General features: G+C 42.9%; 1 protein-coding gene across 1 annotated transcript; it reads left to right on the forward strand.

Moving 5' to 3' along the window:
- Positions 1-788: 788 nt before the first annotated feature.
- On the forward strand, positions 789-27,619 carry Nlrp8 (NLR family pyrin domain containing 8). Its single transcript, XM_036204907.1, has 9 exons — positions 789-1,158; positions 4,583-4,657; positions 6,628-8,218; positions 15,090-15,260; positions 19,047-19,139; positions 20,417-20,569; positions 23,642-23,812; positions 26,292-26,462; positions 27,445-27,619. Exons 1-9 carry the CDS (start codon positions 789-791, stop codon positions 27,617-27,619), a joined length of 2,970 nt encoding a protein of 989 aa, XP_036060800.1.

A 27,619-nucleotide genomic window follows, 5' to 3' on the forward strand; every position in this document is an offset into this window, starting at 1 on the left:
ATACAATGAGTACATACTGACAAAAAGTAAATAAGAATAGAAGTGTTTGCTGGAGAAAAAGTTAATGGTATTCATTGTACAATTAAGAATAAAGGATGAGGACCTGGAGAGGATGGCTCAGTCGTTGAGAGTGCCTGCAGCCCTTGTAAGGATGTCGGTTCAGTTCCCAGCACCTACGTGGTGGCTCATAACTGCCTGTAACTCCAGTTCCGGGGCCTCTCCTCTGGCCTCCTTAGGCATTTCACGTGCCTGGTACACATACATGCAGATGAAGACATAAAACAAAAATAAATATTTTTTTAAAAATAATAAAGGGTGAAAATTAGAGTGTAGCTAGCTCAAGAGAGGGCTTGTCTAGCATGCACGAGGCCTTGGGTTCCACCTGCAGTGTGAGAAACAAAGTGAAGCTTTAAAAGAATTCTGGTGTGGGCTAGAGAGATGGCTCAGAGGTTAAGAGCACTGGCTGCTCTTCCAGAGGTCCTGAGTTCAATTCCCAGCAACTACATGGTGGCTCACAGCCACCTGTAATGAGATTTAGTGCCCTCTTCTGGCCTGCAGTCATACATGCTGTATACATAATAAATAAATAAATAAATAAATAAATAAATAAATAAATAAATAAATAAATAAATAAATCTTTTTTTAAAAAGTAGAATGCTTGTGGTTGAACCTTAAGGTAGTCAGGATTCTACCGCTGATCATGTCCTGTCTTCACAGGTCCTATATGTTCTCAACTGTTGGGTTTGTATCTGTCATTAATAGAGAGGTGTCATCCACGTTGCCTCAGGATGAGTGAGGGGATTCAGAGATCCGCCCTACCCCTTGACATCCCTCCCACGTCTAGCAATCTCTCTTCAGTCAGAACTGGAACATATCCTCAGTTCCTTGCCTCCCCGTATGATAATGGGGTCATGGTGTACATGAGTTATTTAAAAAAGAAGGATCTACAAATCTTCAAGCAGGTGTTGATGAATGAGCAGTACCTGCCGGATACTCTCGGCACCACCTGGGAGCAGCTAGACAGAGCCAGCTGGGCAGAGATGGTTCACCTCTTAATAGAAATTTTTCCTGGAGTACTAGCTTGGCGTGTGGCTCTTGAAATCCTGAACTCAATGAACAAGAAAAAAATTTGTTCCCTGGTCGAGAAGGAGCTAAAGGGTAAGTGATAACACAGTATGCAAGGTGGGTGTGGGAGTAGAGAACTAAATAGTGGCTACCGTGTGACTTACTGTCCACCTGCAAAAGAAAACAAAGAGTTCGGTAATACAATGGATTGACCCTCCAGGCAAACTCTGTTCTACTGCATTTGTAAATCTGTAAAACTTTTCAGTTTCATTTTTGTGTGTGCACATGTGTCCATTGGGGGTGCCCTCACAGGCCAGAAGAAGGCATCCAATCCTAGAATTACAGGCAGTTGTGAGGAGCCAATGTGGGTGCTGGGAACTGAACCCAGGACCTCTACAAGATCAGTAAGTGCTCTTAACCATTGAGCCATCTCTCTATCCCCTGTATTCCATCCTGCAGAAGAGGGCACCAGATGAGTCACCTTGTGGTTGCTGGGAATTGAACTCAGGACCTCTGGAAGAGCAGCCAGTGCTCTTAACCTCTGAGCCATCTCTCCAGCTCCTCCTCCCCAATCTTTTTAAAATCTTAAAGAGATACTAATTGTAAGAGATAGTCTGTGATTAAAAACACAGAAAACTTAGGGTGTAGTTCCATTGGTAGAGTGCTTGCCTAGCATGCACAATCTCTAGGACTCCATATACCAGATGTGGTGGTTCACATCTGTAATCCCAGCACTAGGGAGGTAGAGACAAGGAGACGAGAAGTTTAGTGTATTCGTTGGCTACACAGTAAGTTTCGGGTCATGGATATATACACGAGACCCTATCTCAAAAGACAAGCATTCTCGGTCATTCATAGACCTGGTCAGAGCAACAAGCTGACCTATAGTTCCTAGCTGAGCTCAAGTAAGGCAATGTATTAAGCCTCTGTCCTGTGCACAAATGTCATCTCCAGTCCAGGCTATACCACATCTTTGTGCTTTAGTTGATTTTATTGTTCCAAATGTAGTGCTAAACAATCATCCAAGGAGACTGCTCTCTTATGAAGAAACTGTTGTGTTAAAGTGTCAGTCATGATATGTAACACTGTTGTCTGTGAGTCCAATGTTAATGAATCAACAATATCTAAATATATAATATATCAAATGGAACATATTTGATAGAACATATTTAAACAATGCATTATGCAAATATATTCGTAATATGCTGAACAAGATACCTCTTTGATATATGTAAGATATATGCAAAACAATGTATCTTACTCAGATGATGAAAATACAGTAACCAGAAACTCACAAAAATCTAACTTTCTAAGCTCAATGTGATGGCATGCATCTTTAATCCCAATACCTGGGAATCAGAGGTAGGTGGCTCTCTGTGAGTTTGGGGCCAGCCTAGTCTATGTAGCAAGTTCCAGGACAACCAGGGCTAAATGGAGACCCTGTCTCAAAAAAAAAAAAAAAAAACAGAAATAAATCTAACTCTAAATTCTCATGTGAACCATAGCAACTGTGAGTAGTAAAAAACAATGACTGTAAACATGTGCACATGTTACATATGTAAACATATACAATGTGTGCACCATACATACATACATATACATAGATATGTGATATGATGCATGTATATGAATGTGTGCATGTGTGTTTTGGTTATTTTATTACACTTTTTATTTTAGGTGTGGGTGGGGGTGAACACATGCCATCACATACATGGGATAGTCAAAGAACAACCCTCGTGGGTCAGCACTCTGCTCTCATCATGTAGGCACCTTTACCCACAAGCCCTCTCCCTGGCCAGAGTGTGTACATTCATACTGGGTTAGGTTGACCATCCTAACCCAACAACCTGTCTGAGAATATGAAACATTTGGGCCACCAACATGATGACACAAGTGGAAAGTCCCACTTTCACAGGATAGGCTGTAGATAAAATACAGGCACACTGAAAAAATTGTATAAAACTATCTTCCAGGCTGGGAAGTGGCTCAGGAGACACTAAAAACATTGTGTAGAACTATCTTCAGGGCTGGGAAGTAGTTGTGGGAGTGGTAAATGCAATGTGAGGCTGACAATCTGAGTTTGGGGCCAACTCACGTTTTTTATAAAAGCTGAATTTCAGATTTACAAAATCTGAAATCCCAGTGTTCTAACAGCAATGTGGGAGACAGAGATGGGAGAATTAGCCAGTAACTTCTGAGCCAGCTAGCCTGGAGCATACAGCACGGATACAGAGATACAGAGAGAGATCCTGCCGCAAAAATCACACAGCGGAGTGTTGCATGAATCCTAATTGGTCTTATTAATAAAAACTCAGAGTCAGATATCAAGGTGAAAGCTGAAAGATCAGAGGAGCAGAGCAGCCAGCCACTAGTTCTTACTTCTATGAAATCCTCCACCAAAAGTGGCTCTAAGCTCGTATGTTCCTTTCTCTGCCCAGCCATATCACTTCCTGTCTCCACCTCCCTAGTGCTGGGATTAAAGGTGTGTGTGCCACCACCGCCTTGCCTCTATGGCTAAACAGTGGCTGGCTTTGCCCTCTGACCTTCAGGCAAGCTTTATTTGTTAGATCATACACAAAATATCACCACAGGAGAGAAAATCCTGAGTCTCAAGAGGTTGTCCTCTGGCTTCCACATTTGTGCTGTGACTCTTGCCCTCCTCTCTCTCTCTCTCTCTCTCTCTCTCTCTCTCTCTCTCTCTCTGTCTCTGTCTCTCTCTCTGTCTCTCTCTCTGTCTCTCTGTCTCTCTCTGTCTCTCTCTCTCTCTGTCTCTCTCTCTGTCTCTCTGTCTCTCTCTGTCTCTCTCTCTGTCTCTGTCTCTCACTCTGTCTCTCTCTCTCTCTGTCTCTCTCTCTCTGTCTCTCTCTTTCTCATTTTTTAAAACTACCTTTAGATTGTATAAAAGGTGCTTATGAAATATAAATGAATGAAAAGGCAGCCAGTTGGACTTCCAGACAGAGAACAAGTCCCTGGCAGAGCAGAGAACCCCCTTGGGTGAGGCTTCCAAGCAAAAGAAAAAATAACAATAGATAGAGATAATGTCATCGAATCGGGCACTTACAACATACAGCAGAAACCTGCTGAAGAAGTTGAAGCAGTCAGCCAGGGTTCATTATGGTGCTTTTTCTCCATGAGTTTCCCATGGCAGAATTCCAGGTTTCTAGTTCCCACTGTAGACACTTTTATATTATGGGATAAACAATAAACCTCTGTTGGAGATGATTTACCTTCCAGCCCTTCTCAAGGACGTAGTGTTTGTATCTTGAACTGTTTTATTATCTCCTGTCACAGAGTTGAGTAAAAAGCCCTTCTCCCCACCCCCAGAAAAAATAAGGGTCCTGGAGAGCACTTGACATATAGATGCTTGGGTATGAAGTGTAGAGATGGGGACCCCACTCTGAGACTCAGTTTCTCAGTCACCTTAAATCACACCTGACAATTTACCAGTATAATGCCCATTAGATCCTGTTGAGGAAGTTTATTCTGATGAGATTGTCACTTTTCCCATCTATTGCAGACATTCTTCCTACCCTGGAACCAATGTGCCTCCATCTAGGAAGAACACCACTGAGTCTGACGAGAGAAGATTGTGGTATGTGCTGGGTAACTGTGCCCGTCTAGTAAAAATGGGGTATGGGTTGAAACAAGAAGCTTGGTTGGCTCATCAATGTAGACTTACATAAAGGTGGGTAGCGTCTCTTCTCATCAAAACGCAGGCAAAAATAGTGTTTGTGGATTCATGTGACCACAGGAAGCCCAGCCTACAACCTGCCTGGATACAGGAGATCTAAAAACATCATCAAAGATGCTTTTCTGCCTCTCTTATGGGCCAGCCTTTTGTAGAACCTGGCTTTGAGCAGTCTCTCCCTTGCAGAGTAGCCAACTTCACCCCCAGCTAATTTAAAGAGCACCAGCTTGAGAGTGTATTTTCCAGCAAAGCTCCTCGAATTGAGTCCAATGAATGACAAAGGTCATATTAGCTGATAAAAAATCTCCAATTAGTTAAGAAAAACTAGTGCGTAGTTAATCCTATCAAAATGCATGGGTGCTTGAGTCTCTTAAACGCAGTGATGCAGTACTTGCGCTTAACTTACACACATCCCTCCCTCCCACTTCCGATCATCAGCAAATTGTTTCTTTTCTCGTGGCTTGAGAATTGCATGCATGCACGCAGTGTGTTTTGATCAAATCTATTTCCATTCACTCTCCTCCAGTCCTCCCAAAAACCCATGTCACTTTTCTCTCCTAACTAAATTTGCTCTTTTTTTAAACTCACTGGGTACACTTCGTGCTTCTGATATGTGCATTAGTGTGGTGCCATCTACTGGAACATAGGCAGCCTCTCGGAGGCCACACCTGAAGAAAACTGACTCCCACAGCCACCCACAGCCAGCAGTTGCTAATAGCTTCTCAGCTAGGGGTGGGATTTTTATGAGCCCCTCCCTCTCCCATGCTGAGATTTTGACTGGCTTGAACTTGTACAGGTCCTATGCATGCAGTCACAGTCTCTTGTGAGTTTATGAGTACAATGGCCCTGATGGATCCTGAAAACACTTTAACATGACAAACATTCACTTCCTCTGGCTCTTACAATCTTTCTGCCTCATCTTCCTCAATGATTTATGAGCTTTGGAGGAAGGGAATGTGCTTTAGATGTCCCATTTGGTACCTAATATAATGTAAATTCTATAAGCAAAGTAATTAGGTTTTTCTTTTATTTATATTGGGGTGGGGGATTTAATAGGATTGAAACACTCAACTATTTCAAGTTGTATTTCAGAAGCAAAATGATGAGCAATCAAGCTGTGGATTTTGCCACACACACACACACACACACACACACACACACACACACACGCACGCACGCACTCATGAACATGCTACAGTATGTATATGGAGGTTAGAAGACAATTTGCTGGCATCAGTTCTCTCCTGGGGATCAAACTCAGGTCATCAGACTTGGCAGGATGAAACTTTCCCCACTGAGCCGCTTGCCAGGCCTGCAAGTCACCATTACATTGAATTGTTTGGGGAATGATGAATTTTAAACATAGGTACATATTCAGCACAAATGCAACTTTTAGACGTATTTCCAGTAGATAGCTGATTGAATACATGTTGCAGAAACCACAGACAGTGGAAGTCTGACTACATCTATAAGGCAGGATGCTTTCCTTTGGCACTTAGCTCTCTCTGGGTCCATTTCCTTATACATTTTGATTGAGAGAGTCTGTTACACATTAGTGTAATTTGTTTGTTTGGTTTGGTTTCCCTTAGAATCCTTTTTCTGATATCTCTAGACACCAAGAGATGGAAGAATGGATTAAGATTCCTGCTGTAGCTAGGCCCTAGCTTGCGTCGTTCCATAATGTAACTATTGTGAACAACACTGTCATGAATATCCTTACAATCTAGTTTGAGGTCTTGAGAGTGGGAAGATGGCTTCCAAAGGAAATGCAAATATCTTGTGGAGATTAGAGTAGATTTAGGTGGCTGTATTTTTTTTAAACTGGTGCTCTGAAAAAGTCTGAAGGTGTTCTCTGTGTTTCTTCATGACTCTAGATCAAATACAGGCGTACCGACAACACGTGGTGAAAAATAATTTCCCTGAATGGGACAAAACCATCTGGCCTGGAAACCAAATGGATTTCTTATACAAGGAGGTGAAAAAACACAATGCTATCTTGCCATGTCTCTTTCTACCTAGGAGTCCCCAGGGGAGACAGCCTAATACGGTGGTCATCCATGGAATTCCTGGTATTGGAAAAACAACCCTGGCCAGAAAGATCATGGGGATGTGGGCACACAATGAGTTCTACGCACACAAGTTCAAGTATGCTTTCTATTTCCACTGCCGAGAACTGAGCTGGGTGGGAGAGCACAGTTTCTCTGAGTGGATTGAGAGCCAAGGGCTTAGGTCTCAGGCTCTAGCATCTAAGATTTTATCCAGACCAGACCAACTTCTGCTCCTATTTGATGGCTTTGAGGAATTCATGTGTTCCCTCATCACAAAGCCAATTGGTCTGACAGAAGACTGGAACCAGAAGCTGCCTGGGTCTCTTCTCCTGAGCAGTTTGCTAAGCAAAACGATGCTTCCAGAAGCCACACTCCTGATCATGGTGAGACCAGCCTCCTGGAAAAGCATTAAACTCTTAGTCAAAGATCCCATCCATGTCACCCTGACAGGATTTAGTAGGACTGAAACACTCAACTATTTCAGGTTGTACTTCCATAGGAAAAGGATGGGCGATGAAGCTGTGGATTTTGCCATGAAAAACGCCATCCTCTTGTCCACGTGTCGGGTCCCTGTGATATGCTGGATGGTATGTTATTGTCTAAGTAGACAAATGGAAGAGACAGTAGACCTCACAAAGGCTTGCCCAAATGCGACATCTGTGTTTGTCTTGTATCTGGCAACCCTGTTCCATACAATATTTAAGGAACTTTCCAGTAGGGATTACCAAAAGCAACTGGAAGGTGTGTGCCATCTGGCTGCCTACGGAATATGGTACCAGAAGAGTGTGTTTAATAAGACAGAATTTCAGTATGTCATGGTGGAGGAGGCCACCATAGACACTTTTCTTCAAGTGAACATTCTTCAAAAGCTAGAAGGCCAAAGGGACCATTACGTGTTTACCCTGTTTATCTTCCAGGAAATTTTGGGTGCCTTGTTTCACATTCTCTGTTATGCTCAAAGAGACATGTACTATCACTGGTTGAGCCACAGAGACATCCAGGATCTGATCATTTTGTCAAGAGAACGTGAAACCTATCAGTCTCAGATGGGGCTTTTCTTTTTTGGTCTTTTAAATGATGAGTGTACCAAGATTGTGTTGAGATCCTTCAAGTGCGAGTTATTCTTAGGTAACAAATTAAAGGTCGTAAAAGTGATAAACTACTTGAATAGCAATCAATGCTATGAGACCTCACAGCTCTTCCACTGTCTGACCGAAACCAGGGAGGAGAACTTTGCAATCAGTTCACTGGTGGGTTATCAAAAAGTGTCTTTGAAAATCAAGAGCCAAGAAGACCTAGAGGCAGCCGCTTTTTGCCTTAAGCACTGTCGAGATTTGAAGAAAGTAGAACTGACTCTCTCAAGAGACTTCTACAAGGACCTGGGGTCCAGCGCAGTAGATCTTTCCTATGGCTCTCAGTGAGTGTTTAGACTTTGGCAGAAGCAATTGTGTTTTCATTTTGTTGTTACTATTTTGTTTTGTTTAGGTTTTATTTGATACATGTGAATATTTTGCCTGTGTGTATGTCTGGGCACCACATGTGTGCCTGGTACCCTCGGAGGCCAAAAGAGGGCACTGGATCCTCTGGAACTGAGGTTACAGTTGGTTGTAAGCCAACAGGTGGGGTCTGGGAAGTGGACCTTGGTCCTTTATGAGAGCAGCAATCTTTCTGGACCACTCTTTCCAGCCACTTAGGTAGTTTTTAAAATAATATTTTATTTTTTTGATGTAGATATGGGTGCATGCATGCATACCAGGGTGCACATGTGGAGGTCAGGGGACAACTTGCAGGAGTTGGTTCTTGCCTTTTAGCATGTGGATTGAAGGGCGTGGCAGCAAGTGCTCATACCCACGGTACCATCTAGCCCCAAATCTTTCTTCGCTCTAGTTTTGAATGATTCTTCTAACTGATTTGGGGTTTTGGTTTGGTTTAGTTTTTGGTTTTTCGAGACAGGGTTTCTCTGTGTAGCTTTGCACCTTTCCTGGAAATTGCTCTGTAGACCAGAATGGCCTCGAACTCACAGAGATCCGCCTGCCTCTGCCTCCCGAGTGCTGGCATTAAAGGCGTGTGCCACCACAACTGGCCTGATTCTTTCGTCTTAAATGCCAGCCCTGTGCTTCCTCAATTGTTTTTCCATGTATTTTTTTTCTTTTTCCTTTGATGGAAAATAGATTTTTTTCCCTCACATAATGTGTCCTGATTACAATTTCCCTTCCCTGTATACCTCCCAGTTACTCCCCTCCCCCACCCCAAATCTGGATGCACTCCCTTTCTGTCTCTAAAACAAACAAGCTTCTAAGGGATGATTAAAATAAAATAAAATGATTAATAAAATATAACGAGAGAAAACAAAAGCAACTACATTGGAATTGGACAAAACTAACAAAAGGAAAAGAGCCCAAGAGAAGGCACAAGACACAGAGACCCATTCATTGCCACGCTCTGGAATTCCATTAAAACAGGAAACTGGGAGCGATAATGTGTACACAGAGGACTTGGTGCAGACATGTGCAGGCCATGTGCATGCTGCTTTGTGAGTTCATATGAGCTTTGATCACGTTGACTTAGAGGACCTTGTTTTCCTAGTGTCCTCCATTCTCTCTGGGTCTTAAACACTTTCCTCCTCCTCTTCCAAAGGGTTCCCTGATCCTTGAAGGGAGGGATTTGATAGATGCCCCATTCGGGGATGAGTGTTCAAGGTCTCTCAGTCTGCATATTGTCTGGCTCTGGGTCTCCGTATTTGTTCCCATGTGCTATAGGAGGAAGTTTCTCTGATTGATGATGGCTGAGCAAGTCACTGATCTATGAGTATAGCAGAATGTCATTAGGAGTCATTTTATTGCTACATTTTTTGGCAGTACCAATTTATTTTATTATTTTAATAAAACATAATTCTTTATTAATTCTTTGGGAATTTCTTTTTTTTTCCTTTCATATTTTTGAAGCCTCAACTGAATTTACCAGGTTCTGCTGACTCCCCATGGGAGACCTTGCCTTGGAGGAGGTGGGAATGGGAGTGGATGGGGGAGGATGCTGGGAGGCAGGAGGAGGGAGGACAGGGAAATCTGTGGTTGGTGTGTAAAATGAATAGAAAATCTCTTATTATTACTACATGTTTTGCTTTAGACTAGTATTATTTGGTTTTACCCTAGATCTCTGGACTATCTAGTCTCTGGTCCTTGGTCACCCAAGCAATGTCAGGTATAAGATCCATCTCCATTTTTTTCCATTGTGTATTTCTGGTTTCTTTATAAAAACTCAGATGTCCATAGATGTGGATTTTTGTCTGGAGCTTCAATTGGATTCTTTTGACTACTGTGGCAGTATTGTATCAATACCGTGCTGTACAATTTGAAATGGGGATAGTGGTACCTCCCACGGTATTTTTATTATTCAGGATTGTCTTAGCTACCCTGGGGTGTGTGTGTGTGTGTGTGTGTGTGTGTGTGTGTGTGTGTGTGTGTGTTTCCATATGAAGGTGAAAACTGTCCTTTAAAGTTCAGTAAGGAATTAAGTTGAGATTTTGATGGGGATTGCATTTGGTAAGATAGCCATTTTTACTATGTTAATCCTACCAATCCATAAACATGGGAGATCTTTCCATCTTCTGATATCTTCTCCAAGTTCTTTCTTTGGTGCTTTAAAGTTTTTACCATATAGATCTTTTACTTTCTTGGTTAGAGTTACCACCAAGATATTTATAGTGTTTGAGGCATTTTGAAAGTTGTTGTTTCCCTGATTTATTTCTCAGTCAGTTTTTCATTTGTATGTCAGAGGGCTTATGTGAGTGAATTTTGTATCAGGATAGTTAGCTAAAAATGTTTATCATTTATAGGAGTTCCCCGCTGGAAATCTGAGGATCACTGGAATTTTTAGGACGTATACTATCATGTCATCTGCAAATAAAGATACTTTGACTTCTTCCTTTCCAATTTGTATCCCCTTGACCTCTTTCAGTTGTCTTAATTGATCTAGCTAAGATTTCAAGTACTATATTGAATAGGCCTGTAGAGAGTGGAAAACCTCATCTTGTTCCTGATTTTAGTGGAATTGCTTTGAGTTTCTCTCCATTTAATTTGATGTTGGCAGTCAGCCTGCTGTAAATTACCTTTATTATGCTTACGTATGTTCCCTGTATTCCAAGACCTTTATCATGAAGGAGTGTTGGGTTTTGTCAAAGACTTTTCAGCATCTAATGAGATGATTGTGTGGTTTTTTCCTTTCAGTTTGTTTATATGGTGTATTACATTGGCAGATTTTTGTATGTTGAACCATCCCTGCATCTCTGAAATGAAGCCTACTTGATCATGGTGAATGATATTTTTAATATATTCTTGGATTCGGTTTTCAAGTAGTTGATTGAGTATTTTTGCATCTATGTTCATAAGGGAAACTGGCCTATAATTCTTTTTGTTATGTCTTTACTTGGTTTGGGTATCAGGATAACTGTGACCTCATAAAATGAAATTGGCAATGTTTCTTCTATTTCTATTTTGTTTAATAACTTTAGGAGTATTGGCATTAACTCTTCTTTGAAATTCTGGTAGAATTCTGTGCTGAAACCATCCAGCCCTGGGTTTAATTTATTTGGGATAACTAGTGACTGCTTCTTTTTCACTAAGGGTTATAGGTCTATTTAAATTGTTTATCTGATCTTGATTTAACTTTCGTAAGTTGTATGTATTGAAAAATTATTCATTTCTTTTAGTTTTTCCCATTTGGTGTCGAACAGGTTTTTTAAAATATGTCCATATGAGCCTATGGATTTCCTCAGGATCTGTTATGTCCCCCTTTTCATGACTAATTTTGTTAACTTGAATATTCTTTCTCTACCTTTGAGTTAATTTGGATTAAGATTTGTCGATCTTATCAATCTCTCTGTTTCATTGATTCTTTTTATTTGGTTTTGTTGTTGTTGTTTTTTCTATCTTATTGATTTCAGCCCTGACTTTGATGATTTCTTTCAATCCACTCCTTTTGGGTATGGTTTCTTCCTTTTGTTCTAGAGCTTTCAGATGTGCTGTTAAGTTACTAGTATGAGATCTGAGATTGCTCCATTTTTTAATGTAGGCACTTTTCCTGTGAACTTGCCTCTCAGAACTGCCTTCATTGTGTCCCACAAATGTGGGTGTGTTGTGTTCATTTTCATCCAATTCTAGGAAGTCTTTCATTTTTTTTCTTCATTAATGTCTTGATCAATTTTTCATTCATTAGTTAGTTATTCAGTTTCCATGAGATTATAGGCTTTCTGTTGTTTCTGATGTTGCTATGCAACCTTAATCCATGGTAGTCTGATAGGATGCAAGAGGTTATTTCAATTATCTTGTATCTGATGAGATTTGCTTTGTGATTAAGTATACAGTCAGTTTTAGAGAAAGTACCATGAGGTGCTGAGGAGAACATATTTTTTGTATGTGTTTGGGTGATATGTTCTGTAACTATCTGTTAGGTCCATTTGGTTTAAAAGGTCTGTTAGCTCCAACATTTCTCTGGATTTCTGTCTGTATGACCTGTCTATTGGTGAATGTGTGTTATTGAAGTCTCCCACTATCATTGTGTGAGGGCCAATATATGATTTAAGCTGTAGTAGTGTTTCTTTTATGAGAGAAAACAGTGTGTGTGCAGGGTGGTGCCCTTGTGTTTGGGTCATAGGTGTTAAGAACTGCAATGTCCTCTTGGTGGATGTTTCATTTGATGTGTATATACTGTCCTTCTCTATCTCTTCTGATTAATTTAGTTTTGAAGTCTATTGTGTCAGCTATTAATGGCTACACCAGCTTTATTATTATTATTATTATTATTATTATTATTATTATTATTATTAATCTTCCTCCTCCTTCTCCTCCTCATCCTCATCCTCCTTCTTCTTTGGTTTTTTGAGACAGTGTTTCTCTATGTAGTTCTGGCTGTCCTGACCCTCTGTAGACTGGGCTGGCAGGCCGGCTTAGAACTCACAAAGATCCACCTGCCTCTGCCTCCCAAGTGCTGAGATCAAAGGCGTGCACCTAGCTACCAGCTTGATTCTTAGGTCCATTTGCTGGAATGTCTTTTCAGCCTTTTACCCTGAAGAGGTGTCTATCCTTGATGTTAAAGTGTGTTTCTTGGCTGCAGCAGAAGCATGGGTAATTTTTTAACCCATTCTGTTAGTATGTGTCTTTTTGTTAGATAATTGTGATGTTGAGAGAGATCAATGAGCAGTGGTTGTTGATTCCTGTTTTTATTTTGGGGTGTGTGTGTGTGTGTGTGTGTGTGTGTGTGTGTGTGTGTGTGTGTGTGTTTCCCTTCTTTTGATTTGTTGGCCTGGGATTATTTATTCCTTGTGTTTTCTTGGGTGTAGTTAACCTCTTTAGGTTGGAGTTTTCCTTCTAGCAGCTTCTATAGGTCTGGATTTGTAGACAGATATCGTTTAAATTTGATTTTCTCATGGAATATCTTATTTTCTCCATTATGTGCCAAAGGGACTTTCTTTTCTGGTATGGTCTATTCTGTGTTCTATATGTTTCTTGCACCTTCATAGGCATCTTTTTCTTTTGGTAAGGAAATTTTTCTTCTATGACTTTTTTTGAAAATATTTTCTTTGTCTTTGATTGGATTTCTTCTCTTTCTTCTATCCCTATGATTCATAGATTTTTCTTTTCATAGTGTCCCAGATTTCCTGAATGCCTTGTGCCAGGATTTATTTTAAATTTAACATCTTTTGACTGATGTATTCATTTCTTCTATCGTATCTTCAATGCCTGAGATTCTCTCTTCCATCTCTTGTATTCTGTAGGTGTAGCTTGCCTCTGAGGTTCCTGTTTTAGTTCCTACATTTTTCATTTTATATTTTCCTCAGTTTAGTTTTTGATTGATTCTATTTTCAGGCCTTGAACTGTTTTATTCATTTCCTTCCTTCTTTATGGGATTTATTCATTTCCTCTTTAAGGACCTCTATCATCTTCAGAAAGGCTATTTTATGGTCTTTTTCTTGTCTTTGGCTACATCAGAATATTCAGGGCTTTCTGTGGTGTAGTTGCTGGGCTCCAGTAAAGACGTACCACCTTGGGTGCTAATGGTTGTGTTTTTATGCTGGTGTCTAGGCATCTGGGTTTTGAAAGATTGTAATTCTAGGAGCTGATATCTACTCTTGTCTTTGTTGGATGGGTGTTTTGTTTCTTGGTTTCTGTTGCCCGCTCTGGTTCTTAGGAGACTATGGTGGCTTGTGTGTTGGAAATTCCCCTGGGTTATTTGTGCCCACTAGGGGTCCCGGGTAGAATATATTTCTAGGTATTGGGAGTTGACAGTTAGGAATGGGGTTAGGGAAGGAAGGTGAGCTTGAGAGGGAGTGGGTGTTAACACCAGAATCTGCTTAGTCCCCTGGAAATAGGGTCAGAGAGTAAGGTGAGGTTGAGGCGGAAAGTCTGCTACAGGGCTGGGGATAAGATAGGGGATTGAACTTACAGGAATGGAGAGAGAGAGACAAATATTTTTCAGCTTGGCCAGAATGGCCTGTGGGTTCCCTGAGAATGCCTCTTGGAGTTGGAAGCTGGGATAAAGCAATGAAGGGGAGAAGGAAGTTTGGAGGAAGATCTGTTTGATACACTAAGAATTGGGAGTTAGGAGAATGGCGTGTGGTGATATTTTGTTTGTGCTCTAATACATAAAGCTTGCCTGAAGATCAGATTGTGGAGCTAAACCACTAGTTAGCCATTGAGGACAGGCAGTAGTGGCACACAGCTTTAATCCCAGCACTCTGTGAGTTCAAGGCCACCCTGGGCTCCATGAGATTGATCTAGTGTAAAAGAGAAACAGAGCCAGGCAGTTGTGGCACACACCTTTGATCCCAGCCCTTGGGATCTCATGCCTTTAATCCCAGCACTGGGGAGGTGGAGATAGGAAGTTATATGGCTGGGCAGAGAGGTAACTATAAGGTGGGGAGGAGACAGGAGCTCACTCCCTTTCAGTTGAGGATTTTATAGAGGTGAGAACTAGTGACTGACTGCTCTACTTCTCTAATCTTTTCAGCTTTCACCCTGATATCTCACTCTAGATTTTTTTATTTATTAATTAGACCAATTAGGATGCATGCTACCCTGGTGCAAGTGTCTGCTACAGGGCTGTGGGTAAGACTTGGGAACTGGTTTTGGAGGCACTGAAGGGGAGGTGAAGATCTGCAGTTAGCCCACCTGCTTCCATTGCTGGAGTGGCCTGCAGGTTCCCAGACCACTTCTTCAAATTCAAACTCAAATTTTCCTTAAGTTTAATGTCAGTCTTGGGCCCCGATTCCTTTTTTTCTTCCTTTTGCGTAGAATGAAAGAGGATGAGATTCTCTTCCACTGGTGGCGAGATGTCTGCTCTGTGTTTGAAACAAGTGAAAATTTGGAAGTGCTGGCTGTGTCCAACAGCGTCATGAAGGACCCAGTGATGAAGATACTCGCCACTGCCCTGAAGAAGCCCCAGTGTAAGCTACAGAGACTGCAGTGAGTGCCGAATTCCATATGTATTTACTTTTCTGTAACTATGACAAAATACACTGACAAACAGCCCCTGAAGGGAGAAAGGGCTTTTTCTAGCTCACAGTTCCGGAAAGTTGGAGCCTGTCATACTGGGGAAGACTTGGCAATATGTAGGAAAGGTACAGTGGCACCATACACACACACACACACACACACACACACACACACACACACACACACGAAGCTCAAAACGAGAAATGGACCTGAGGTATGAAACCTTAAAACCTGCCCCCAGTGAGTCTCTACCACCTAAAGGTTCCATAACCTTCCCAAATGGCATCAGCAACCACAGACCGGGTGTTCAAACACACAACCCTATATGGAACATTTCAAATTCAAATCCCAACAAGTATCAAAAACAAATGTATCCCAGACAACAGTGGCCAGCTCCTGGCTGCAAGAAAGTCCATGGAAACGTCCATTTCTATTTAACTTCCTTGTTCCTTCTTCCGTTTCACACCACATGCGCAAGAAACACACACGTTAAACTATTCCATTTCACACCACATGCGCAAGAAACACACACGTTAAACTATTCCATTTCACACCACATATGCAAGAAATGCACATGTTAAACTATTTTTTTTGTAGATAGCTGCATCATTTTTAGTGGCTCTCAATGCTTTATATTTGTAATGTGTTTTCATTATGGTATTTTCATACATATTTTCTTTTGCTGCTGTATTTGTAGATGTGTGTGTGTCTATGTGTCTGTGTATGTGTGTGCCTGTGCATATGTGAGTATGAAGGCCAGAGGTCAATACTGAGTACTTTTATTGCATCCTCCCTTTTTTTTGAGACAGGGTCTCTTATTGAATATAGAGCTCACTCATTCATCTAGGCTACATAGCCAAAAGTCCCAGAGATCTTCCTTTTCTTTCTCTAAAACATTGGGATTAGAAACATCCTGGTTTTGATTCAAGTGCTGGGGATCTGAACTCAGGTCTTATGTTTGTGCAGCAAACACTTTCACCCATTCATCTATTGGTGGGGATGCCATGTTCAGCTCTCAGTGGGATGATTATTACTGTGTTCAGAAAGTGAATTTGAGTTGGGAGATGAGTGAAGCCACAAACTGGGGAACCAGAAGTCACATCAGTTCCTATTTTGCTGATGACTGGCCCCATGAATGCCAAGGGAGCAGATTGTATAATGGATTACTGGGTTTCTAATGTGTGTCAATGTGCCCACACCCATAAAAGGATAAAAATGGGGCCTCGGTGGTAAGGAACTTGTACTCATCTTATAGAAGACCTGAGTTTAGTTCCCAGAACCCACATCAAGCAGTTCATAATTACTTACATATAGGGGGACTTTCTTTGGACTGCCAGCTCCCAAATAATGACAGGGAGACTTCTTATTAAGTATGAAAGCTTGGCCTTAGCTTAGGCTTGTCTCAAATAGCCCTTATAACTTAAATTAACCCATTTATTTCCATCTATATTCTGCCACATGGCTCGTTACCTCTCTTCCACATTGTATGTCCGAGTTCTTCTGTGTCCCACTGGCCAATTCCACACACCTCAGATTCCTCCCAGAGTTCCTATCTCTCTCTGGAAGTCCTACCTATTCTCTCCTGCCTAGGTATTGGCCAATCAGCTATTTATTAAACCAGTCAGAAGGTGCCTTTCACATGGTGAGATCAAACATACTGCAACACTTAGAATTCCAGCACCAAGGGATTAGATGTCATTTTCTGGCCTATGCGGGCACCTGTAGAGTGCACATATGCACACATACATAAACACACACAATCAAACACTCACTCAACACATGTACACACACACACACACACTCAACACATGCAAATGAATGTACACATGCTTACTCAACACACACACACTCAGTACACATAAATGCAAATGCACATAATAATAATAATAAACTTGGATGTGGCAGTGCATAGCTTTAATTTCAGCATTCAGGAGGCATAGGCAAGTGGATATCTATCACTTTGAGGCTAGCCTGTTCTGTATGATGAGTTACAGACCAGCTAGGGTAATGAGAACCTACCTCAAAAGAAAAAAGTTACTAATAATAATAATAATGATAATAATAATACATTTCTAAAGGATAATAATGATGAAAGGCTTAAATGCAGTTATGCAGTAGAGCTCACAGAACCATGCCTGAGAGGAGTGCCGGGCCATTCTAGAACTCATTATGCTTGTAACTTCAGCTCCAGAGAGCCCAACACTCCCTTCTGGCCTCTGTGGGCACACACATATGTATACACACACACACACACACACACACACACACACACACACACACACCAAGTCTTTTTTATCATAAAGATCAGTTCTTTTGGCTGTTAAACTGTACATCCAATCCCTGAGGCTTTTAAAATCCAAAAAAACTAATCATTCATCACATACACAAACCACTGATTCTTCCTTAAAACAGAACATTAGGCCTCCCATAGGCCTTGGCCAGTATCTGACTGCCTTTTTTTTTTGGTTAAAATAGCTAGTATTGGCTCCCATGTACTGAGTGTGACTACCGTAGCCCAAGAAGGACACTGAGGGAGCTGGAGAGGTGGCTTGCTACATAACCACAAAGGTCTCAGTTCTGAGTCCCAGCTCCCACATAAAAGCCAGGCAGGGCCATGCACACCTATAATTCTAGCAACAAAAGGCAGAGACGAGATTGAAGGGTCCACTAGGCTCACTGGCCAGCTAGTCTAGCCAATCAGTGAAGTCCAGGGTTAGTGAAAGACTCTATCTTTTAAAAGGAATGGAGCATAATCGAGGAAGACATTCAGCATTGACATCTGGCCTCCATACACACGTACTCACACATACGCACACACACAAAAAAGGACACTAGGATTGTGTAGGTCAATTTGCACACATGCCTCAAGGAGAAAATGTCCCGTGCTCACCTAGCAACTTAGGCAAGGTCCTTCCACTGAAGAGGTTGGAGGAGGAGATGTAAACAGACACAAAATATCTTATATGCTTTTTCTAAGCTACTCATTCACTCCTGCTCACTGTTTTCAGTCATGGCGCCCTTTGTGTTGGCCTTAAGTGACTATGTTCTATAGTCACTTGTTAACCTCCCAAGACCCTGTCTGTCTCACCAGCTGTCATCATGTTTTTTAGGGTCCAATGACCATGGAAATGGCAACGGTGGGGACTGGGGAGAGAAATCTGTCTGTGGTTTGCCTGTCATGAAAAGTATGAAGACCTGAGTTCAAATCCCTGGCACTCGTGTTAAAAATCAGGAATGTGCATATAATCCTAGAGATCCTTGGAGCCTGATGACCAGTCTGTCTACACGAACTGGTGAACTCTAGGTTCAGTGAAAGCTGCCATCTCAAAAAGAGAAGTTAGAAGGGCTGGAGACAAGCCGTTAAGAGTGCTTGCTGCTCTTACAGAGGACTCAGGTTCAGTTCTTCGGACCCACAACTGCCAGGAACTCTAGCTGCACCGGCAATCTGATGCTCCCTTATGGCTCCTTGGGGATTTGTGAACACTTGGTGCACGTGCCCATACCCACACACACATTCATACAAGAATGAAAATAAAATCTTCTTAAAAATAAGGTGGAGCGTAAGTGAGGAAGGCATCCATGCCGACCTCACACACACACACACACACACACACACACACACACACACACACACGGAAGATCCCTGGAGTCCCTTGGTAATGGGATGCTGCTCCGTCCTCACTTTGAGGCATGTGAGTTGTATGTTGCATGAAGATGTATTCCATGTTTTGACTGACTGAAAACCCGCATTCTGAGACAGCTGAGAGTAGAACATACAAAACTGGGAGAGGAGGCCATGAAAGCCCTGTGTGATGCTGGAATCCCCCAGTGTCTTCTGCAGTGTGTAAGGTAAAGGCAGAGGCCGGAAGTAGCAACAGCACCTGGATGGCTGGTTTCTGTAGAATGAATGGTCAGGTGCTCTGTGACCGCCTGGCTTCCTTATGCCCAGCTACTGTTAATCTTATTCAACTTTAACAGTATAATTTTATGACATTTACTTTGCATAATGCCCAGAAATGGGATTGCTAGATCAAGTGTTAGCTCCGTTGTCCTTTTTTTGGGGGGAGGGGCGGGGGGTGGTATATTTTTTAGGGTTTTTTTTTCCTTTTTTAAAGAACATGTTTAGATTTGTTTATTTTATGTGTATGGATGTTTTATCTCCATATATGAATGGGCACCACATATCAACAGTGCCCTTATGGGTCAGAAGAGGGCATCAGATCCTTGAACTGCAGTTACAGATGGTTGTGAGATGCCACGTGGGTGCTGGGAATTGAACCCAGGTCCTCTGGAAGATCAGCCAGTGCTCTTAACCACCGTGTCATCTCTCCAGCCTCCAATTTCTAAATACTAGCACGTTATTTAATCATGGTGCTGGAGTCCATAAGGACATTTCCACATAGCATAGAAAATGCCTCACCGCTATGGGGCACTGACCCTGGGGAGATATGACCAAATGTCCACTCACCCCAGATAGGAAATGTTGTATTTACCAGTGGTGAGAATGGACCACAGATAAACAATGAAACCCACTTTAAGAGTTTTATTAAGGAAATAGGGAAAGTGAGCAGACCATAGATAAGTGGTCTCTCATAGATTACATAAGATGCAAGGCCCTAGGGTGACTAGGTGTTCTACCTGACTACTGACAGTGCAGGCGTGGCCATGGAATCTCCCACCACCACCCCCAGCAGCTAGGAGGATGCTGGAAATACCAGGAAACTGACAATAAACCAAAATAATGATATCATCCAAGTCCAACTTAGTAAACCCATGAGTTTATTGGGAGTTACTTACAGTTGCCTAAGTGAGGGGCTACTTACAGGAGCATAGACAGCTCAAAACCAGTGGCACCACTGAAAGCCCACCCCAGCATGCATGGGTGGTGACTCCCAAAAGCTGGCTCCTTGGATCTCACTGCACAATTCTCAGGGAACTCAACACACTAGAGAGTTCTCTTCTGGCAGCTTGGCTGGTTGGAGGTTCCCCAAGTTTATGGCTGAGAAGCTAGAAATAACTCCTAGAGTTATCCTTCTTGGAAGAAGTATATAGATAGAGGGGGGAGGTCTTTGAGGGTACCATTCACTCTAGGAGTAAGGCTTGCTATCTATGTGTGTCCTCTCTAGGTTGGAGCACTGTGAGGCCACCCCTAGAGACTGGGTTCATCTTATTAGTGATCTTCAAAGGAGTACACAACTGAAGACTCTGCTACTGAGAGCGAATTTCCTAGGAATTTTTGGGGTGAATTACCTGTCCATGAATCACCTCAGGGAGCTGGCGTAAGTCTAAATTCTCTTCCTGTCCTTATCATTTGGTAGCTCCAGGACTTCCATGAGAGAAAACACTTCACCGTAATGGGAGAAGGTACATGTATTTAGCATGTGTGAGTCTTATGGTTGGTGCATTTGTATGGATGTGTAAATGAGCATCCATGGTGACAGAGGGAACACAAGATATAGAATTATCCCAGAGAGTTGGCTGTGCTGGTTGGTTTTGTCAGCCTGACACAAACCTAGACATCTCTGAGAAGAGGGGATCTTAACTGAGAAAATGCCTTCATCAGATTGACCCATAGGCAATTCTCTAGGGCATTTACTTGACTAATGATTGATGTGAGTGGACCCATTCCACTATGCTCATCCCTGAGCAGGTGGTTCTGGAGGTCTATAAGAAAGCAGACTGAGCAAGCCATGGAGAGCAAGCCAGTAAGCAACATTCCTCCATGGCGTTGGCTTTGAGTTCCTGCCCTGACTTGCCTGGATGATGAGCTGTAGTTATAAGGTGAAATAAGCCCTTCCCTCCCCAAGTTGCTTTTGGTCATAGAATTTTATCAAAGTAATATAAACCTACATAGGATTAGACTTCAGCAATTAGCAGCACTTGCTACTCTAGCAGAAAACCCAAGATCAGCCCCCAACTACCCATGCTCAAAACAGCCTTTAACTCCATCTCCAGGGGATCCAATGCCCTTTTCTGGACTGTATGGTCACCTGCACTCATGAGCACATACCCCCATGCAGACACATATGCATAATTTAAAAAATAAAATAATCTTTTAAGGGTATTGTGGTGGTTTGAATAAAATGGACCCTATAGGCCCATAGGGAGTGGTACTGTTAGGAAGTATGGCCTTGTTGTAATAGGTGTGGCTTTGTGGAAAGAGGTATGTCTCTAGGGGATGGGCTTTGAGGTCTCAGAAGCTCAAGCCAGTTCTTTTCCTGATGCCTGCTGATCAAGATGTAGAACTCTCAGCTCCTTCTCCAGCACTGTGTCCGCCTGCATGCCGCCATGCTTCCCACCATAATGACAATGGACTAAACCTCTGAACTGTAAGCCAGCCCCAATTAAATGTTTTCCTTTATAAGAGTTGCCATGGTCTTGGTGTCTCTTCACAGCAATAGAAATTCTAAGACAGGTATGTACTTACACCTAATGCCCTAGACTATATCATTACAGTGAGCTCTGTGTGTCCACCATCCAATGAATGAAACAGAATATTATCATTACTATATTCTCCCCTCTCTGCTCATATCAACTACCTTGAGTGCAACTGAACAGGCTGGACTCTTTTAACTCCACGGCAGTATTATTGCACACTTATCCTTAAGCAGGATGACACACAGGTTTTGATGACCTTACATTTTACATGGACAGTGGTATGTGCAGGGCTTCCTTTTTTGAACAATAGTTTATTTTCAGTGATATGTGTGTGTGAATGTACATGCACAATCGATTCACACATGCATGTTTCAAATGGACATTTCAGGAGCAGAATTCCAGAGCAGAATTTGGTCCGCCAGGCTTTGTGCCTGACTGTACTCATTTCCAGTCCTATCAGCAATGCAGAGCAAAGTTCCCAGGACTTGAAATTCTCGACTGACTCTAGTTATTGGTTTTGCCAGCCTGTTGAGCAGCAAATGGCACTTTATTGTTTTAATTGATACTTCTGTGATTCTTTTCCAAATGATCTCCTTTTTTAATTATGTACTTGTATGTGTACATCCATGCATATGTGTGTGCATACACACATGTGGAGATCAGAGGACAACTTGCAAGAGTCAGTTCTCTCCCAACACTATGCTGGTCCCAAAATCTAACTCAGCTCATCGAGTTTGGCAGCCAGAGCCTTTGCCCTCCAACCATATCATTGGCCCAGTAGTCTTCCATTCACCGTGGTATCCCTAATATCTGTACCTATTTATGCACTTAATATGTCCTTCCATTTCTAGCTGCTGGAATTTTGTCTTTTCCTGGGTTACCTCTCATTGAGACGGTAGTTTTTGCTGTTCTCTTTGTAAAGATTTCTTTAGTTTTATTTTATGTATATGAGTGTTTGCCTGCATATATGTCTGTGTGCAACATGCATGTCAGAAGAAGGCAGTAGGTCCCCTGGAACTAGAGTTAATGGTTGTGAACCACCATGTGGGTGCTGGGAACCAAACTTGGATCTTCTGGAAGAGCAGCCAGTGCTCTTGGCTGGTGAGCCCTCTCTCTGTTTCCCTCTCTATCATACTGTTTTCCTGACCCCATTGTTCCTTCACTCTGTTATCTTCTCTCCCACAAAACTTGGAAAACCCAAGAGCTGGTGATATAGCCATAAGAAGCCTTCTGTTTCTAGAAGGAGTTCTCATGTTAAAGTAATCATCCCTCAGCATAACACACACAGAGATACCAAAAAAAAAACTAGTTGGAATGAAAAAAACTGTCCCTTGTCAATTGTAAGAGCTAGAGGCGTCAAGGACACACAAGAAAACTCACAGAACCCAACCTGAGCTCATAGGTGCTCACAGAGACCGAACTAACAACCAGAGAGCCTGCATGAGACTGACTAGGCCCTCTGCATGTGTGTGACAGTTGTGTGGCTTGGCCCTTTTGTGGGACTCCTAGCAGTGGAAACAGGGGCTGTCTCTGACTCTTTCACTGGCTTTGGGGACCCTACTCCCCATACTGGGTCACCTTGCCCAGCCTTAATGCATGGGGAGATGCTTAGTCTTCCTGCAACTTGATATGCCATGTGTTGTTGATGCTTATGGGAAACCTGCCCTTTCCTAAGTAGTAACAGAGGAGGAGTGGATTATGGAGTGGGGACAGAGGAGGGCTTGGGGGAGAGACTGGGAAGAGAGGAGGGAGGGGGACTTCAGCCAGGATGTTAAATAAATAAAGATGGATGGATGGATGGATGGGTGGGTGGATGGGTGGATGGATGGATGGATGGATGGGTGGATGGATGGATGGGTGGATGGATGGATGGATGGATGGATGGATGGGTGGGTGGATGGGTGGATGTGTGTGTGTATGTATGTATGTGTATATATATGTACTGCCCCTTGTCTGTGTGCTCCTCTTCACAGGCTGGAGAATTGTAACCTCACTGAGGTCTCTTGTGAAGGAATTGCCTTCTCTCTCAGGCACAGTCAGGTGCTGACCCACCTGAGCCTGGCACAGAACAACTTGACGGATGCAGGATCTAGGCATATCTGGAGTGCTTTGGAATATTCAACGTGTCCTTTGCAGAGACTGGTGTAAGTCTACAAATATTTTCTTTCTGGAACTCTAGGTGGGGAAGGAGGGGTGACCAGGAGACTCTATTATGGATTCACTTATGCACTGTGTTAAGTGTTGTGATGGTTGAGTTTTTTATAATAAGAAGTCAGCTGAGAAGAGACTCAGTGAGTAGCTGTCTAGATCAGACAGTGGGGCTTTGAGCCTATCTGTGGGAGACTGTCTTGGTTGTGTTCATTGATGTGAGAAGACTCGGATGAAAGTGGATGTCACCATTCCCTAGGCCTGGGTCCTGGACTGTATGAAAGAAGAGAAAGTGAGCTGAGTACACGCATGCATTTACTCTCCCCCACGCACCCCTCCACTCTCCTACACCTCCCATCCCGCTCTTGACTGTGGATGTGACTAGTTGCTGCAGGTCCCAGCTATCTTGACTTCCCCTGCTATGCCGAGTGGTGAACGGGGCCTTGTGTTTATACCAAGGGTGACGTTAGCATGCCAGAATGTTGACTGGCTTGACCTTGTGCAAATCTTATGCAGGTAACCACAGCTGCTGTGAGATGGTGAATGAGTTCACAATATAGAGGAAAGTTGTTACTGTCTCCATTTTGGAGGCAAATGACCAAGTAGCCGAGTCCTTACCCCAGTCTTCTGAGGTGAGATGAAACTCCAGACTCAGGCATGAAGCCACAGAGTGGAAATTTTCCAATCTGAGGGACATGGAGGAGTATCAGATATTTATCACTGGAGAAGCTACAAGTAGAAGGTCTCTGAGTCTAAACACTAGATTGCATTATTGGCCAGATCATGTATTTGCAAGACTGTGTTCTCAGTGATGGTGTCATGGCAACAGGAAGTTTCCAAATTAAATGAGGCAGAAGGGACGACCTGAAAATAATTACCAAGGTGTTAAGGATGGTGCCAGCCAAGAATGTTTGAGAACTCTTGAACTTTTTTTTGGTTTTTCGAGACAGGGTTTCTCTGTGTAGCTTTGCACCTTTCCTGGAACTCACTTGGTAGTCCAGGCTGGCCTCAAACTCACAAAGATCTGCCTGGCTCTGCCTCCCAAGTGCTGGGATTAAAGGCGTGTGCCACCACCACCAGGCGAGAACCCTTGAACTTATGTGCTCTGCCTCTGAGAGCAGAATGATGCCATGAGACCTGGCTTCCTGCCTGAGGAAGAATGTCTTGTTGCTAGCACACTGCTGTGGGCCAGAATGCATTCTAAACGATACTACTTTGTTGACCATTTACCTCACACAAGCATGGATTCCTTAGATGGCTTTCCTCATAGTCCATATTAGTCATTTTCTCCTTGATGTAACAAAATATCCAACAAGAAGCAACTTGAGTGAAGAAGAGTTCATGGTGTTTCATGACTGTACATTCTACTCTGATGGGAAAGGCATGGTGGCAGGAGCATGAGGCAGCCTAGGTCTGTAGGCAGAGACCACAGAGCTGACAGGAAATGAGGCTATGAAACCTCACGACTCAGCTAGCAAGATGGCAAGCCTGACAAGTTTGAGCCCAGGGACCAACGTGGTAAAAGGAGATAACCAAGTCTTGCAAATTGTCCTCTGACCTTGCTACATGTGCATTATGCCATCACCACACGCACATACACACCACTGCATCCAATTAATGCTACTTACTTATAAGCACATGAGTGTGTGGCCATCCATTAGAGCATTGGCAACCTACTAGTGACCACACACCCAAAGAAAAATGGCTCTCCCTCTCCTAGCTGCCACCAGCTCTTTGGTTAGGGGTAGGGACTTATGAAACCCTTCCCACTCCATGGTGGATTTTTGGCTTAAACTTGTTCAGGTCTTACACAGGCAACCATAGGTGTTGTGAGTTAATGAGTGTGACAGTTATGTCATGGCCAGAAGGCAACATTCCACAGCACTCCTCCCCAACTTCCAGTTCTTACATTTTTTTTTCTGCCCCCTCTATAGACAAATTTCTAAACAGTCTTACTAAATAAGAAACACAGAGCCAAATACAGGGGTTAAGGCCTTAGAGATCAGAGAAATAGGAATAGCCACCAGCTAACCTTAGCTCACCATGTCTCCGTAGCTTCGCAAGAGAACCAGCTTCTTCCTGTCTAGCCTATGCTTTTATTGCCTTGCTGTTCTGCCTTCTTATTGGCTCTTAGCCCAGCCACATCACTTCCTCATCGCTGCCTGTCTGTACAGACCTCCAGGTCTCTATGGTTGGCACTAGGATTAAAGGCTCATGTCACCACGCTTGGCTGTGTCCTTGACTGCACAGAGACTCTGCCTGCCATGTGATCAGATAAAGGGCATGTGCTACCAGCACCTAACTTTGGTTTATGGCTGGCTATCTATGTCCTCTGATCTCCAGGCTAACTTTATTTATTAACATACAATCTCTTCTACCATGTTCTCTGAGAGGTTAATAAAGATGTCCTATTTACCAAAAACACGGAAGAAATAAGTACAGTCCAAGAGTGTTTTGGTCGGTGTTTCTTTATAGGCTGAGGCAGTGTTCTTTGACTTCGGCTTGCTCTATGTATATGACGTCGGCTCTCAAGAACAATAAAAACCTGAGAAGTCTGGACCTGAGTTTCAATCAGCTGAGGGACGATGGGATCATCCTACTTTGTGGAGCACTGGCAGAAGCTGACTGCGGCTTGTTAATTCTGGAGTGAGTTGCCCCAGGTTTCCCCTTTGAAGCCAGGGTGCTTCAACCTTATGTTCTCTCAGGGTGGATTATAAGAGAGTGTCTTTGCTCTTCTGGGTTGTTCCTTCCCCTCGGAAGTCTGGAGGCTTCAGAATAGTCCTTCTCAAAATACATTATTACCTGGAAAATGGTTAGCAATGTACATTCCAGGGGCCACCCAGTATTGCTGACAACTCATAAAAGCTGCTTCTCTAGAGCCCCATAAACAGCTAACTCATTGACAACCCCACTAAAGAGTCTCCTCAGCAGTTACCACCACCTATAACAAGCTTAGGAAGGGACCTTGTGAGTCTTGTAAATTTGGGGAACTTTCTGGGCCTTGTAAGTTTACCTGGTTTTGTGAGCCTCCCTCCTTCTCCCTTCAGGAGGGAATGTAGCAAACAGCTACAAGCACCACTCTTATATGCTAGCATTTTTTTTTTTTGAGCTGAGGATCGATCCCAAGGCTTTGTGCTTGCTAGGCAAGTGCTCTATCACTGAGCTAAATCCCCAACCCAGCATATTATTTTTAACATAGCATTTTTCTCTAGAGCTCTTAACCACTGAATGCTCTCTTCAGACTCCCTCTACTTTTTTCCCTGGTAGGCAAGAACTCTCACTGAACCTTAAGCTTGCTGTTTCAGCTAAACTAGCTGGCCAGAAAACTCCTAATAATCTCCTTGTCTCTACCCCCTAGCACTGGGGTTAAGAACACCTGCAGCTATGCCTGCCTGGTATAAAAGCTGCTTGGGGTTTGGTGCCTTCACAGGGAGTCTCTTTACTCACTGAGCCATCTCACTAGCCCCTCATTCGCTATTCTGGATAATCACCTGCAGACACTGATGTGTATTAGGGACTTGCAACATGCTTCAGCTGTAGCATGAGCCGGGGCTGTGCTCTCTGTGTGAGATGAGTCCTCAGACGATAGGACATGGCAATTACTCTTCTGTCTCTTTGTGTCCCACAGGCTGGAACAATGCGGCTTCACCTCCATCTCTTGCCAGGCTCTGGCATCCATGTTCTGTAGCCACAAGAACCTGAGGCACCTGGACATAAGCAAGAACGTCATCGGGATCGATGGCATGATGACCTTGAGTCTGATGGTCTTCAACCACAGGCGGGAACAACAGGTGGCTCTGTAA

Source organism: Onychomys torridus, chromosome 1 (assembly GCF_903995425.1).
Source record: "Onychomys torridus chromosome 1, mOncTor1.1, whole genome shotgun sequence".
In the NCBI taxonomy this organism is placed as follows: Eukaryota; Metazoa; Chordata; class Mammalia; order Rodentia; family Cricetidae; genus Onychomys; species Onychomys torridus.